Source organism: Scyliorhinus torazame, chromosome 21 (assembly GCF_047496885.1).
Source record: "Scyliorhinus torazame isolate Kashiwa2021f chromosome 21, sScyTor2.1, whole genome shotgun sequence".
NCBI classification, from domain to species: domain Eukaryota; kingdom Metazoa; phylum Chordata; class Chondrichthyes; order Carcharhiniformes; family Scyliorhinidae; genus Scyliorhinus; species Scyliorhinus torazame.
This window is the reverse complement of record NC_092727.1, coordinates 129,883,178-129,897,969: the sequence shown is the minus strand read 5'-3', so window position 1 is coordinate 129,897,969 and position 14,792 is coordinate 129,883,178. Positions and strand designations below refer to the sequence as shown.

At 47.0% G+C, this 14,792-nt stretch overlaps 1 protein-coding gene across 3 annotated transcripts in view; it reads right to left on the bottom strand.

The window, feature by feature from the left end:
* LOC140398669 (ATP-citrate synthase) overlaps positions 1-14,792 on the bottom strand; it is an 85,032-nt gene that overhangs the window by 8,560 nt on the left and 61,680 nt on the right. For all 3 annotated transcript variants that reach the window (XM_072487640.1, XM_072487641.1, XM_072487642.1), the window contains 7 exons: positions 14,076-14,186; positions 13,318-13,445; positions 12,584-12,677; positions 9,258-9,412; positions 8,476-8,626; positions 6,575-6,718; positions 4,018-4,131 (listed from right to left, as the gene is read on the bottom strand). In XM_072487640.1, the coding sequence (XP_072343741.1) occupies positions 4,018-4,131; positions 6,575-6,718; positions 8,476-8,626; positions 9,258-9,412; positions 12,584-12,677; positions 13,318-13,445; positions 14,076-14,186 (897 nt within the window). The remainder of the gene's footprint in view (positions 1-4,017; positions 4,132-6,574; positions 6,719-8,475; positions 8,627-9,257; positions 9,413-12,583; positions 12,678-13,317; positions 13,446-14,075; positions 14,187-14,792) is intronic.

Here is a 14,792-nt window from a genome sequence, read left to right as displayed (position 1 = left end):
GGCATCTACATTTAGGAGGGAAATAGGTCTATAGGACCCGCATTGTAGCGGGTCCTTTTCCTTCTTTAAGAGAAGCGATATCGTTGCTTCAGACATAGTCGGGGGCAGTTGTCCCCTTTCCTTTGCCTCATTAAAGGTCCTCGTCAGTACCGGGGCGAGCAAGTCCACATATTTTCTATAGAATTCGACTGGGAATCCATCCGGTCCCGGGGCCTTTCCCGCCTGCATGCTCCTAATTCCTTTCACCACTTCTTCTACCTCGATCTGTGCTCCCAGTCCCACCCTTTCCTGCTCTTCCACCTTGGGAAATTCCAGCCGATCCAAGAAGCCCATCATTCTCTCCCTCCCATCCGGGGGTTGAGCTTCATATAATTTTTTATAAAATGTCTTGAACACTCCATTCACTCTCTCCGCTCCCCGCTCCATCTCTCCTTCCTCATCCCTCACTCCCCCTATTTCCCTCGCTGCTCCCCTTTTCCTCAATTGGTGTGCCAGCAACCTGCTCGCCTTCTCCCCATATTCGTACTGTACACCCTGTGCCTTCCTCCATTGTGCCTCTGCAGTGCCTGTAGTCAGCAAGTCAAATTCTACATGTAGCCTTTGCCTTTCCCTGTACAGTCCCTCCTCCGGTGCTTCCGCATATTGTCTGTCCACCCTCAAAAGTTCTTGCAGCAACCGCTCCCGTTCCTTACTCTCCTGCTTCCCTTTATGTGCCCTTATTGATATCAGCTCCCCTCTAACCACCGCCTTCAACGCCTCCCAGACCACTCCCACCTGGACCTCCCCATTATCATTGAGTTCCAAGTACTTTTCAATGCACCCCCTCACCCTTAGACACACACCCTCATCTGCCATTAGTCCCATGTCCATTCTCCAGGGTGGGCGCCCTCCTGTTTCCTCCCCTATCTCCAAGTCCACCCAGTGTGGAGCGTGATCCGAAATGGCTATAGCCGTATACTCCGTTCCCCTCACCTTCGGGATCAATGCCCTACCCAGCACAAAAAAGTCTATTCGCGAGTAGACTTTATGGACATAGGAGAAAAACGAGAACTCCTTACTCCTAGGTCTGCTAAATCTCCACGGGTCTACACCTCCCATCTGCTCCATAAAATCTTTAAGTACCTTGGCTGCTGCCGGCCTCCTTCCAGTCCTGGACTTCGACCTATCCAGCCCTGGTTCCAACACCGTATTAAAATCTCCCCCCATTATCAGCTTTCCCATCTCTAGGTCCGGAATGCGTCCTAGCATCCGCCTCATAAAATTGGCATCGTCCCAGTTCGGGGCATATACGTTTACCAAAACCACCGTCTCCCCCTGTAGTTTGCCACTCACCATCACGTATCTGCCCCCGTTATCCGCCACTATAGTCTTTGCCTCGAACATTACCCGCTTCCCCACTAATATAGCCACCCCCCTGTTTTTCGCATCTAGCCCCGAATGGAACACCTGCCCCACCCATCCTTTGCGTAGCCTAACCTGGTCTATCAGTTTCAGGTGCGTTTCCTGTAACATAACCACATCTGCCTTAAGTTTCTTAAGGTGTGCGAGTACCCGTGCCCTCTTTATCGGCCCGTTCAGCCCTCTCACGTTCCACGTGATCAGCCGAGTTGGGGGGCTTCCTACCCCCCCCCCTTGTCGATTAGCCATCACCTTTTTCCAGCTCCTCACCCGGTTCCCACGCAGCTGTATCTCCCCCAGGCGGTGCCCCCCGCCCATCCTCTCCCATACCAGCTCCCCCCTCTCCCCAGCAGCAGCAACCCAGTAATTCCCCCCTCCCACCCCCCCCGCTAGATCCCCCGCTAGCGTAATTACTCCCCCCATGTTGCTCCCAGAAGTCAGCAAACTCTGGCTGACCTCGGCTTCCCCCCGTGACCTCGGCTCGCACAGTGCGACGCCCCCTCCTTCCTGCTTCTCTTTTCCCGCCATGATTATCATAGCGCGGGAACCAAGCCCGCGCTTCTCCCTTGGCCCCGCCCCCAATGGCCAACGCCCCATCTCCTCCACCTCCCCTCCTCCCCCCATCACCACCTGTGGGAGAGAGAAAAGTTACCACATCGCAGGATTAGTACATAAAACCCCTCTTTGCCCCCCACATTCGCCCCACCACTTTGTTCGAACATTCTTTTTAATAACCCGCTCATTCCAGTTTTTCTTCCACAATAAAAGTCCACGCTTCATCCGCCGTCTCAAAGTAGTGGTGCCTCTCTCGATATGTGACCCACAGTCTTGCCGGTTGCAGCATTCCAAATTTTATCTTCTTTTTATGAAGCACCGCCTTGGCCCGATTAAAGCTCGCCCTCCTTCTCGCCACCTCCGCACTCCAGTCTTGATAAACGCGGATCACCGCGTTCTCCCATTTACTGCTCCGAGTTTTCTTCGCCCATCTAAGGACCATTTCTCTATCCTTAAAACGGAGGAATCTCACCACTATGGCTCTGGGAATTTCTCCTGCTCTCGGTCCTCGCGCCATCACTCGGTATGCTCCCTCCACCTCCAACGGACCCGCCGGGGCCTCCGCTCCCATTAACGAGTGCAGCATCGTGCTCACATATGCCCCGACGTCCGCTCCCTCCACACCTTCAGGAAGACCAAGAATCCTCAGGTTGTTCCTCCTTGCGTTGTTTTCCAGTGCCTCCAACCTTTCCACACATCGTTTCTGATGTGCCTCCTGCGTCTCCGTCTTCACCACCAGGCCCTGTATATCGTCCTCATTCTCGGCTGCCTTTGCCTTCACGACCCGAAGCTCCCGCTCCTGGGTCTTTTGTTCCTCCTTTAGCCCTTCGATCGCCTGTAGTATCGGGGCCAACAGCTCTTTCTTCATTTCCTTTTTGATCTCTTCCACACAGCATTTCAAGAACTCTTGTTGTTCAGGGCCCCATGTTAAACTGCCACCTTCCGACGCCATCTTGGTTTTTGCTTGCCTTCCTTGCCGCTGTTCTAAAGGATCCACTGCAATCTGGCCACTTCCCTCTCCTTTTTCCATCCGTATCCAGGGGGGATTCCCTTCTGGTTTACCGCACAGTGTTTTTAGCCGTCACAATTGCCGTTGGGGCTCCTATCAAGAGCCCAAATGTCCGTTTCACAGGGAGCTGCCGAAACGTGCGACTCAGCTGGTCATCGCCGCACCCGGAAGTCATGAGGGGCATAGATAAGGTAGATAGTCAACATCTTTTCCCAAAGGTAGGAGAGTCTAAAACTAGAGGGCATAGGTTTAAGGTGAGAGGGGAGAGATTCAGAAGGGTCCAGAGGGGCAATTTCTTCACTCAGAGGGTAGTGAGTGTCTGGAATGGGCTGCCAGAGGCAGTAGTAGAGGCGGGTACAATTGTGTCTTTTAAAAAGCATTTAGATAGTTACATGGGTAAGATGGGTATAGAGGGTTATGGGCCAAGTGCGGGCAACTGGGACTAGCTTAAATGGTAAAAACTGGGCGGCATGGACTGGTTGGGCCGAAGGGCCTGTTTCCATGCTGTAAGATTCTATGAAACACGGGAGAATGTGCAAACTCCACACGGACAGTGACCCAGAGCCAGGATCGAACCTGGGACCTCGGCGCCGTGAGACAGTAGGGCTAACCCACTGCAACATCATTGCTGCCCAGAGATCATGCATTTTGGTCAAAAAAATGGAAAGGCAACTATTATCTAAAATGGGGAGAGACTTTGGGGTGCTCCGATGCAGAGGGATCGGAATGATCTTGTGCATGACTCACAGAAAACGAGCACGTAGGTGCAGCAGATAATAAAGAAAAGCAAATGGAATGTTGCTATTTATAGCAAAAGGAATGGAGTATAAGAGTGCTGGAAATGCACCAAAAAAGAGATTGTTCCAGTTGGGTTCAGATGATGGATGTGCTTCTTTCTCTTTCTAAACACTGAACATTTTGTAATGTTTACAAAATTGCTTTTTGAATTTCTAAAGCGGAGTTAATATCTGTCACTCAATCACTGACTGCATCAATTGCTGTGGAAGAGTGGTTACTTGCCAGTCAGGTTTCAATGCACCAGTATAGTTCCATACCTTGGAGGTTGTAATTTTCTCCACTTCTAGTGCGTAATCGAGGAGGGGAGTAGCCGGGAAATTCTGCTTCACAAAATCCTTTAGGATCTGCACCCTCATGTCTGGATTATTAATCTGTGATCATTAAACACCATAATGCAATGATATCAATGTGAATTTCTTACAAGTATCTCTATTAGCTAATAGCATTACCAAAGTGACAGCCCATCATATATTTTCAAAATTATGGAAACTATCACTTTCTTTTGTTACCTCCAGATGTAAATGCTTCAATGCACCCTTGACCGGTTTCTAATTTGAGCTCATTCAAAACTCTGAATATAAACACCAATGGCAGTGCCCAATCCACAGCCCGTGAACCCGAGAAATTCAGGAAGACCTACACTTGCATTCCACACTCGCTAGTTTATCCTGTTTCAGTTTGTAACGGGTTGTTCTTTGATAAATACTAAATCAGTTCACGAGGGTGTGGGTGGCACAGAGGTTAGCTCTGCTACCTCAGCTCCAGGGACCATGGGGCACAGAGGTTAGCACTGCTACCTCAGCTCCAGGGACCATGGGGCACTGCGGCACAGAGGTTAGCACTGCTACCTCAGCTCCAGGGACCATGGGGCACTGTAGTACAGTGGGTAGCACTGCTGCCTCACAGCTCCAGGGACACTGTGGCACAGTGGTTAGCTCTGCTGCCTCACAGCTCCAAGGGTCCCGGGTTCAATTCCGGCCTCAGGTGACTGTCTGCGTGGAGTTTTCACTTTCTCCCCGTGTCGGTGTGGGTTTCCTCCGGGCGCTCCGGTTTCCTCCCAGATCAAAGATGTGCAGGTTAGGTGGATTGGCCATGATAAATTGCCCCTTTGTGTCCAAAAGGTTAGGTGGGGTTAATAGGTTACATGGAAAGAGTGGAGGCATGAGCTTAAGTAGAGTGCTCTTTCCAAGGGCTGTTGCAGACTTGATGGGCCGAATGGCCTCCGTCTGCACTGTAAACTCTACGATTTTACGAATCTAGGATCAATGAACAAAACAAGATATATGCAAATTATTGAGATTTAAATTATATGTAACCCTTGAAGTTCAATGATACGGACTCAAGTCAAAAACATCTGGGACACTCCTGGGAACAGTACAGCTCAGTAACTGCATGTGGAGCAAGTTATTAAATAGATGCAAGTACACCATTAACCCTTATGATATACACTTCCAAGCAGCACAAAATGAATTGCTGGTTTAGTGGTATAGAATAGTGGTGACCAACATTGAAGGAGTACAACATGCGTTTTTGCATCTCAGTGGACAGATCTAATTAAAATTAACATTTCAGGAGTCACGTGGGTGCCGGAGCTCTAGCTCCACCCTACATGCAATCCTTTATTTTATCGTGGTGCACATTTGTCTTTTCATGGGGTAAACGTCTTGCGCTATGTCCCTGGAGGATCCTGCAATGAATGTAGGAATTTCAGGTATATTGTATGTATATGGGCAGTAACGGTGAAAAGCCTGGGTTAGTGTGTGATGTGACTGCTGCATTAATGTTCAGAAAGAAATCCAGTTTTAAAAGCCAGGTAGAACTCTGGCTGCAGAAGGGATAAATAAAGCAGCAGAAAAGATCATAATTTATTTCAACCATGTATATTGTTTACCAAAATAGGGCAAATGCAACTTTGTTTATAGAAAGAAGGTTCTTTGGGAAGTAGATAGTTAAAGACATTGTGTTTAGCCTTAGTACGATGGTCATAACCCAGTTAGTGGTATAGAGATGTAGTTAATGGGAGGAGCTGGGGACTGGAGCAGTCAAATTGAGTGTTCAGTTAAGAACTTGCTGTGAACAGAACAGGAGCTTTTTGCTAAATGCTGGAAAGTTTTTCTAAAAATTTAAAGTACCCAATTCCTTTTTTTTTCCCAATTAAGGGGCAATTTAGCGTGGCCAATCCACCTATCCTGCATATCTTTGGGTTGTGGGGTGAGAAGGGTTGTGGGGTGAGACCCACGTAGACACGGAGGGGAATTCGTAAACTCCACACGGACAGTGACCCAGAGCCGGGATCGAACCTGGGACCTCGGTGCCGTGGGGCAGCTGTGCTAACCACTGTGCCACCGTGCTGCCGTCTTCCCGTGTTGATGTATGTTGAACCATTACTTTTTCTTGTGGTGCTAGACCATTCCTGTGGGGTTTTTTTGCGTTGTTGTTATATTTATTGAGGTTTTACATTTTAAAGTTTAAAAAACTAACATATCTCACTTTGCTCTTCTGTGACATCTTGTGGCTGGTTACAGAACAGCCAGGATTACATTTCCCAGCCAGCCACTTTCAAGGGGTAACATGACATTCCCTTTTAATAAAATGCACAGAATAACCAGAGTCACATTTTAAGACTGCATTTCAGTTTTGTAAATATTCATTATGGCTCCCTGGGGCTATTAATCCCGCAGAAGTAAAGACAGTGAGTGCATTGTGTTATTTTATCACAGAAGACTCCACAGCTAAGTCAATCCTAAAAAAAAGTGAAATTTTATCAGCAGAGACACACATTGACAAACCAGATTGAACTGCGGTGGAACTCACCGACTTCACCCGATGTCCAATCCCCATAATCAGCTTCCCTTCTTTTTTCATCTTATTGACAAAGTCCATTGCAATGAGGCTGCTGTCAAACGCTTTGCTGAACTGCTTGGCAGCTGCATCTAAAGCACCCCCAAATCGATCACCCTGTGGCAACATACACATACAGCATCAATAATTTAAGAATAAAAAAAAAAACAGTTATTCAGGGAATTTTTAATTTTACAACATACAGAAAAGACAAATCAACTTTATACAACTTTTGTTACAATACCCCCACCAAACAATCCCATATTTCCCTCATTTATCCAAACCCCTGCCTTGCCCCCCCACTTTACCTATCGCCCCCTAGTTTGCTGACGACAGCCAGATCCTTAAAGGGGGAAATGAACAGCATCCACCTCGAATCAAACCCGTCCTCCGACCCTCTGATGGCTCATTTGATTTTTTTCCAACTGCAAAAACTCCAACAGATCCCTCAGCCATGCTGTCACCCGAGGCTGCTCCAATGTCCTCCACCCAAGCAGAACCAGGCTATCAGAGGGGCGAAGGCCAGGACATCAGCCTTCTACCCCTCCTGCAGCCTCCTCTCGTCCGATACCCAAAAGAATGCCAACCATGGGCACAGCTCCACTGTAACCACCAAAATCCCCGACAGTCTCAAAGAAAGAAGGCCGGAACTCGCCCAAATTAGGGCAGGACCCAAAGCAAGAGAGTGCCCACGATAAATTGCCCCTTAGGTGTCAAAGATTAGTTGGGGTTGCGGGGATAGGGTGAGGGAGTGGACCAGGGTGGGGTGCTCTTTCAGAGGGTCAATGCAGACCCGATGGGCAGAATGGCCTCCTTCTGCACTGTAGGGATTCTATGATTTTTCTATGATTCTATGAAATATCTGTTCATGGATTTAAATCCATCCAAGGTACAATCACAGGATTAGATTTACATCAGCACAACTGGTTAGCTTGAACACTACTGCATGCCCTGTCATTAACATATCGTTGCTCAATTGCTAGCCTGGAGTCATTGGGCGTATATTCAAGGTTATGGAGAGCCTGACTTTTTAAAAAATAAATTTAGAGTACCCAATTCATTTTTTCCAATTGAGGGGCAATTTAGCATGGCCAATCCACCTACCCTGCACATCTTTGGGTTGTGGGGGTGAAACCCACGCAAACACGGGGAGAACGTGCAAACTCTACACCGACAGTGACCCAGAGCCGGGATCGAACCTGGGACCTCGGCGCCGTGAGACTGCAGTGGTACCACTGCGCCACCGTGCTGCCCTTTGGAGAGCCTGACCTGATAAGAGTACAACATCCCCAACACCCTGTACTCACAGCTCATTTCAGTAGCTGAAAAGGTGTCCACCTACTGCAGAGAAGAGGAAGTACAGACAAGAGTGGCAATCAAGTGGCTTTTAAAAGGTATTCTGGGAGGTGTTGGGGAGGGGGGCAAATAAAATGCTCAGTAAAGATTATTAGGGAAAACAATATTACTTGCTCTGTATGAACAATTTAAGATAATTAGTATTTCCTAGTTCATAGTTCACAACATGAAAAACAAAAATTTGTCAGCATAAAAGACAGATTTCCCTGGACTAGTTGCCAGAATAAGATTAAAGACGGATCGATCATGCTCTTCTTCATCAATCTAGCACGTTCTTATTAACTGGCCGAGACATGCAAGTCACTGAAAGGGCTGACGGGTACAGTTAACTCTTGTTGCAACTGTTCAGATGCACACAACCTCATGAGGCAGCAGAGTTGCCTAATTTAAAAACAAACTTCTGTGCCAACCGGTTTAAAAACTGAACAGCAAAGCAGAACAGAGAATATGCAGATTTTAAAAAGTATAATCCACATCTTATTGATTAGCACCAAGGTAAATGCATTCTGTAGACTCACAATAGTAAGGAGACCTGACGTGAGGCTAGAGATGAGGTCTTTCCCCGCTCGGGCACAGACAATGGTGTTGTGAGCTCCAGAAACAGCTGGACCATGGTCTGCTGTTACCATCAGGCACATCTCGATAAAATGGCAGGCATGTTTTGGCAACCTTGGAGAAAGAGAAAATAACTTCACATGTGAACAAAGAAACTGAAATGGTTTATTAGTTCCAGAACTCTTTCAGGGTGACACCCTGTGGTTTAAAGCATAGCATTTATTTTTATGTTTTCTTTTTTAAATTCTAATTTTTCTCCATTTGGTCATCTCCAGCCAGTGCCCTCTTTCTTCTTCGCATATTGTGATCTGAAGACAGGTATTACACAGCGATGCAGAAGAAACAATTTAGGATTGAAATCAAAGGTGCATTTACAGTCATCAATATGCACTGGATTGCTGCCCATCCAAAAATGGTCACACACATTTCAATATTGCTGTCACAAAAAATGTTCACAAGTATCAGTTCAGTTTTGTCAGGTGGACCCAGTATTTTCCTGTTTGTACCCTTTTGAGTAAAAAAACCCCAACCAATTAAACAAAATCAATAGACCGAAGGAGTACTAGGTTGCATTTCAACCATCATCAATGCTGTTCAGAAATTATCCCAACACTCCCATTTGTCTTGTTATTTCCAATTTTATGGGGACAACTGGATATGGGCAACAAGTACGGTCAAAGAATACAGCTGCCCCAAAAAACTGAACTGATTTGGGCTGCGGGGTAGGGCGAGGCTGACATCTCACCTTCTCTGGAACCAGAGCAAACCCAGGACACCTCCTAGGCCCATGTCCTCCTTGAAGATTTCAGTGATGGGCATTCCAGCATAGATGAGCTCTTGACCCCTCTCGTCACAGATGCTGGTCATGAAGGAAGCTGGCTTTCGGATTAAACCCAACTCCTGCGATAAGTGTGCAAAATGCGTACAGAAAGTTACAACTATTTAGTTCATCGTGTTTAAAAAACTCTGGCTGCCAGAGTTCATGTTTTCAAATAAACACAACTGTAACTCATTGGACATTGAAAATTCCCACCCACCCAATGTCAGTTTGCATTAGGAGATTTGTTCCCGGAAATGTTCGGATAACGAAAAAGGAATCGTTTTAAAGCTTATTGTTTCATATAATAATTCCTAAAGAAAACTTCAAATGTATCACTGTGGAGCCTCAGGAGATCAACAGGGTCATTGGATTTCTGTCTATATGGGATAAGATATCATACCACATTTATCAACAGCAACATGACCAACCAGCAAATTAACCACAGAATATGCATGGAGGGCAGCCCTCCCGACACCAAAGATTGAAAAGTCACTGGCTTAAAACATAAAACTTCAGTCATTAAAATATTTTCAAATGTGATGAATATTGAGGTCATGGTTCACATTAATATTTTAGAAGTAATCTTTAGTTTTGAGAAAAATAAAGTTTAACTGTAGAAAATGCAATAAATGAAACTAAAGCAATCGGGGTCCAATGCACGTTAAAAGTTGGAGGACAGACTTCCGGTGACGGCGGGCGGGAGGCGGCCGCACAATGGAGGGCTCCCGTTCGGGAACGGCATTTTCGGGGCTTTAAACCCGGCCCCAGGGTCCACGGAGGCGGCAGAAGCAGGGAGGAGGCACGGAGGAGGCACAGTGAAGGCACAGGGAAAAAAAAAGGTCGAGGGTGAGCAAAAAAACAGCTGAAGGTCCGTCGGGGAGTGGAAAGGTCACCGCGGGGAAAATGGAGGCTGGAGCACCAGGGGAGGCCGCATTGCTTACGGCTGAAGAAATAACTAAGGTGATGGCTGCGGAATTCGAAAAGCAGTTGGCGCAGATTGCGAAATGCATGGAGACGGTGAGGAAGAAGATGAGGGAGGTTTTGAGTGTGTTGGTGGAGGAGGCGGTTTCCCCGGTGAGGACGGAGGTGGCGAGCGCAGTGGCGGAGGTGCGAGAGCAAGGGGAGGCGCTGAAGGAAGTGGAGGAGACGTTATTGCAGCACGGTGATCAACTTGCCTCGATGGGGAAGGAGATGCGGAAGGTGATGGATACTAACAAGGATCTGCGAGGAAAAATGGAAGACCTGGAAAACAGATCCAGGCGACAGAATTTGAGGATTGTGGGGCTGCCCGAAGGAGTTGAAGGACTGAAGCCGACTGAGTATTTTGCCGCGATGCTGGCAAAACTATTGGGGGAGGGGGGGGATCCCTCCCGATATGAACTGGATCGGGCTCATCGGTCATGGAGGCCTGTACCAAAGGCGAGTGAGCCGCCAAGGGCAGTGACTCTGTGCTTCCGTAGGTACAGTGTGAAGGAGAAGGTCCTGTGCTGGGCCAAACAGAAGCGGGTGGTGCAGTGGGCTGGAGCTGGTATACGTGTATACCAGGACTTTACGGTGGAGCTGGTGAGGAGGCGGGCTGCCTTCAACCTGGTGAAGAGGGCACTGTACATTAGCAAGGTGCGGTGCGGCATTGTATATCCAGCAAAGCTGAGGGTGACTTACAAGCTCAGGGACTTTTATTTTGGAACGGCGGAAGCAGCGGAGGAGTTTGCGAAAGCAGAAGGACTGTGGCAGAACTGACAAATTGAGGAATGGCCATGTGCCGATGTAACCTCATGATTGTATTTTCTTCTTTTTTGTATCACTGCACGCGGGTGTAGAGACTAAAGGAGCCAATGTTGTATATATTTGGACAAGGGAAGGGACGGGACTTTCACTCGAAATGAGGGCTCTTTGGGGTGTAGGTGGATATGCGGGGTTTGTGTACTAAAAGGGGATCTTTGGGCTTTCCTTGGGCCGGGCAAGTGGGAAAGGGACCCGAGCGGGGGCCTCCACGCTGGCCGGTTTAAGCCGGCCAGTGAACGGAAGTGAGGTGGGGGGAGGGGCTGCGGCCATCGGAGCCTGGCAGAACAGGGTCCGAGTGGTCTAGCCGGGGTGGAAAGTTGGGGGGAAGGAACCGAGGTTGGGAGGAGGAGTTTTACAAGAGGCAGTGGACGGGAGGAGCTGGAGACCTGGGGTTTTGGGGGGGGGGGGGGGGCTGCTGTGTAAGATTAAGGGTGACTACGGGTAATTCCCGATTCCTTTTTGTCATTTGTTTATGTAGAGGTTTGGGGGTTGGTGGGTAGATGGGATCGTTGTTATTATAGGGACTGACATATCTTGCTGATTATTGTTTATTGTTGATGGATGTAAATGTGAAAAAGGAGAATAAAAAAATTATTTAAAAAAAAGTTGGAGGACATGTGGATTTTAAGGGGTTAACAGCTAAACAAGTGCAGCCCAGAGAGATATTTTGCATTGGGAGCTGGAGCTGAATGAGATGGGAGCAGCTCAAGGAAGGTTCTCTGGTTTTAAGTTATCTGTGTGTTTGCGGGGGGAAAGAGGGTTCAGTTGCAGTTTGCAGCTTAGAGTAGATTGGTGCAATCAGGGCTCAGGGGAAATCCTGGAGAGTGGATGGTGGTGGAAGGTCCTGGATCCAATGGAAATAGTACAAGCTCAGAGGCGGCCTGTGAGCCATTTATAGCTTGGGGCAGCCAGGAGATGAGAGTTTGGAGAAACCTAGGCGCAGTGCCCGGAATGCAAAAGAGCTGGAATTGTGCTGGCAATTAAGAGGCAACGTTGTGAATCCTGTGGAACAGTCTCAAGAGAAGAGATTGAACCATTAAGAGGAGAGCAGTCATTGAGTAGTCCAAGTCAGAATGGTTGAGTGAATGCAGAGGCTAGATCTTCAAAAATGAAGAGTTGAAATCCTTTAAAAGAGACAGAGTTTTGATAAGATTTTGTGACTCATTGCTCAATGACGAGTGGGTTGCTGAATCTATGGATATGTCTACCACATTTTGCCTGTTAATTCAGATTTACTTCATGTTAATTCTGTCCGTCAGAATTTAATAGATTGATCATTTTGATTGATTATTTTGTTTAAAAACCGTGGAATCTTGTGGCTTTATTCTCCGAGTGGGTAACTGGGATTTCAAAATTATTTTAAAAAAGATACTGGTCACGAACTGGATCGTAACAAACATCACCATTAATAAAGTATCAAGTGGAGAAGGCTTCTACAGTTACTAGATGTGTTGAACCCCACTTACCCTTGCCCAGGAGTAGTCCATTGGCACCGTTGGAGGAGGAACTTCTTGTGCAGGTGCAATCACACCCTTACAAACGAGGTCATCATAAACGTTCCTATCAAATTAAAGAGATTTCTCAATCTGGAATACTTGAGAACATTGTGATAGCATTCAAAGGGTTAAACAGCTCAGCTCACAGCTAGCTACTCCACAGTGTCAGGGACCCGGCTTTAATTCTGACCTTGGGTGACTGTGGAGTTTGCACTTTCTCCGTGTCTGCGTGGGTTTCCTCCGGGTGCTCTGGTTTCCTCCCACAGTCCAAAGATGTGCAGGTTAAGTGGGTTGGCTGTGGTAAAATTGTCCCTTAATGCTCAACGGTTAGATGGGGTTTTGGGTTTACGGGGGGGGGGGGGGGGGGGCACTTTCAGGGAGTTGGTATAGACTTGATGGGCCGAATGGCCTCCTTTTGCACAGTGGGAATTCTATGATTCTAATTGCCAATGCTACAAGTGCTTATAAGTGACGCCTGTCTATTCAATTTCTTCCTTTCAGAATCCCAACCCTATCCTCTCTCTATTACAGCATTAGTGGAGCCCAGTCTCTTCGCCTCGTGCTCCATTCACCAGTAACCCATCTCCAGCTGTTGGTTCACCCTGTGCGCAAAGAATTGATTCCAGACGTGCGCTCTGAATTGGTCCTTCACATCGCTGGATCCCCGCCCTTTGTCCCAGTGTGCCTGTAAATGGCGCTCTTACTTGATGACCTCTCCCAGCTCATCAAAGTTCCTTGGCACAATGGCCCCAATGTCTCTCAGGGCCTGGTTCTTGGCTATCGCGGTTTCAGACTTTTCATTAGCACAGGCCCCAGCGTGACCAAACTGCACCTATATGAGGGGGGCGAAAAGCAAAAGTACCTGTTACCAAGAGACAAGTGCAGTATTTAAACCCCTCAAATCAGATTTGTCTCTGATCACAGTCCGCATTCTATGGGCTTGCTTTGTATATTACTGGCATTTCTGCATCTTTCTGAAAGCTGATTTACTCGCTATCTTGCTACAAGAGGGTTTTTTTTCTCCCCATGAATATTTTTGCTAATCAAATTGAGGAAATGTTACTGATAAGAAATTAAGAGTATATGCCAATCAGGATCTCCGGGTCAGTATCAAATATTCACAGGTCAAAGCCCAAAGGTGTAACGTTTTTTCCACCACACGCCATAAAGGGATCAGATGCAGCAGAGATAGGTTGAAGTTCACTCTACCATGCACCAAACATTAGGCTGGTCCAAAATGTATATTTTGGTATCCATGGCCTGTGATTGTGATCTCAACTTAGTGCCAATTTCAGGCTCTAGGCCAATATCTATACAGACCTAGACTGAAAAGGTCCCACTACATAGGACATCATAAGAGCTTTCATCTCAAATGTCTGGGTTGGACTGGAACATGGGTCCTCAACTCTTCTTGAAAAGATGCTTCACCATAGGTTATCTGGAATGACTGATACACACTAACCTCCGAGGCAAACATGGTTGCACAAGTTCCAATGCACCAGATGACAACGGGCTTTGTAATTCGTCCTTCCTTAATCCCCGTGCAGATCTTGTATTCCTCAGTTCCACCAATCTACAGAGAGATTTTGATTAAATTGATTTCTTGCTTACCTTAGTTAATCCTCCAACTGCGATGCAGTGTTAAAATTCTTAGTTCCCATTTTTAAAACTTCCAATAATTAAATGCTCAACTCCCAGTGACAGTGCCACCAAGCAGCGGTGCGTTGGTTGGAGTTGGGGCTGGGTGTACAGCGCCAGTTTTATAGACACAGAATATCAGTGGTAATAATCACCCGGGTCAGAAGGTTCCACTCCAGATCTGAAGCATCTCGGCCAATACTTGAGCGCAGCACTGATAAGTGATGCTTCGTCAGGAATAGGGATCTATTGGAGATGCTAAACCAAGGCCAATCTGCCTTCTGATCGACATGGCACAATTCATTCCACCAATAAATGTACTGCTCTTAGTGACGTTTGCGGAATCTTACTGCACACAAAATGACTGCCAAGTTTGCCCATAAATAGTTGCTACTACACTTCAAAAGCAATTAATTGGCTGTGAGGTTCCATGGGGCATCCTGAAGATGTAAAAAGTGTTTTATTTACCATTACAGGTTCCATCTTCCTTTTGGTCCAAATTCACAAATCCATTAGAAAATATATTATCCTTTAGTATAAA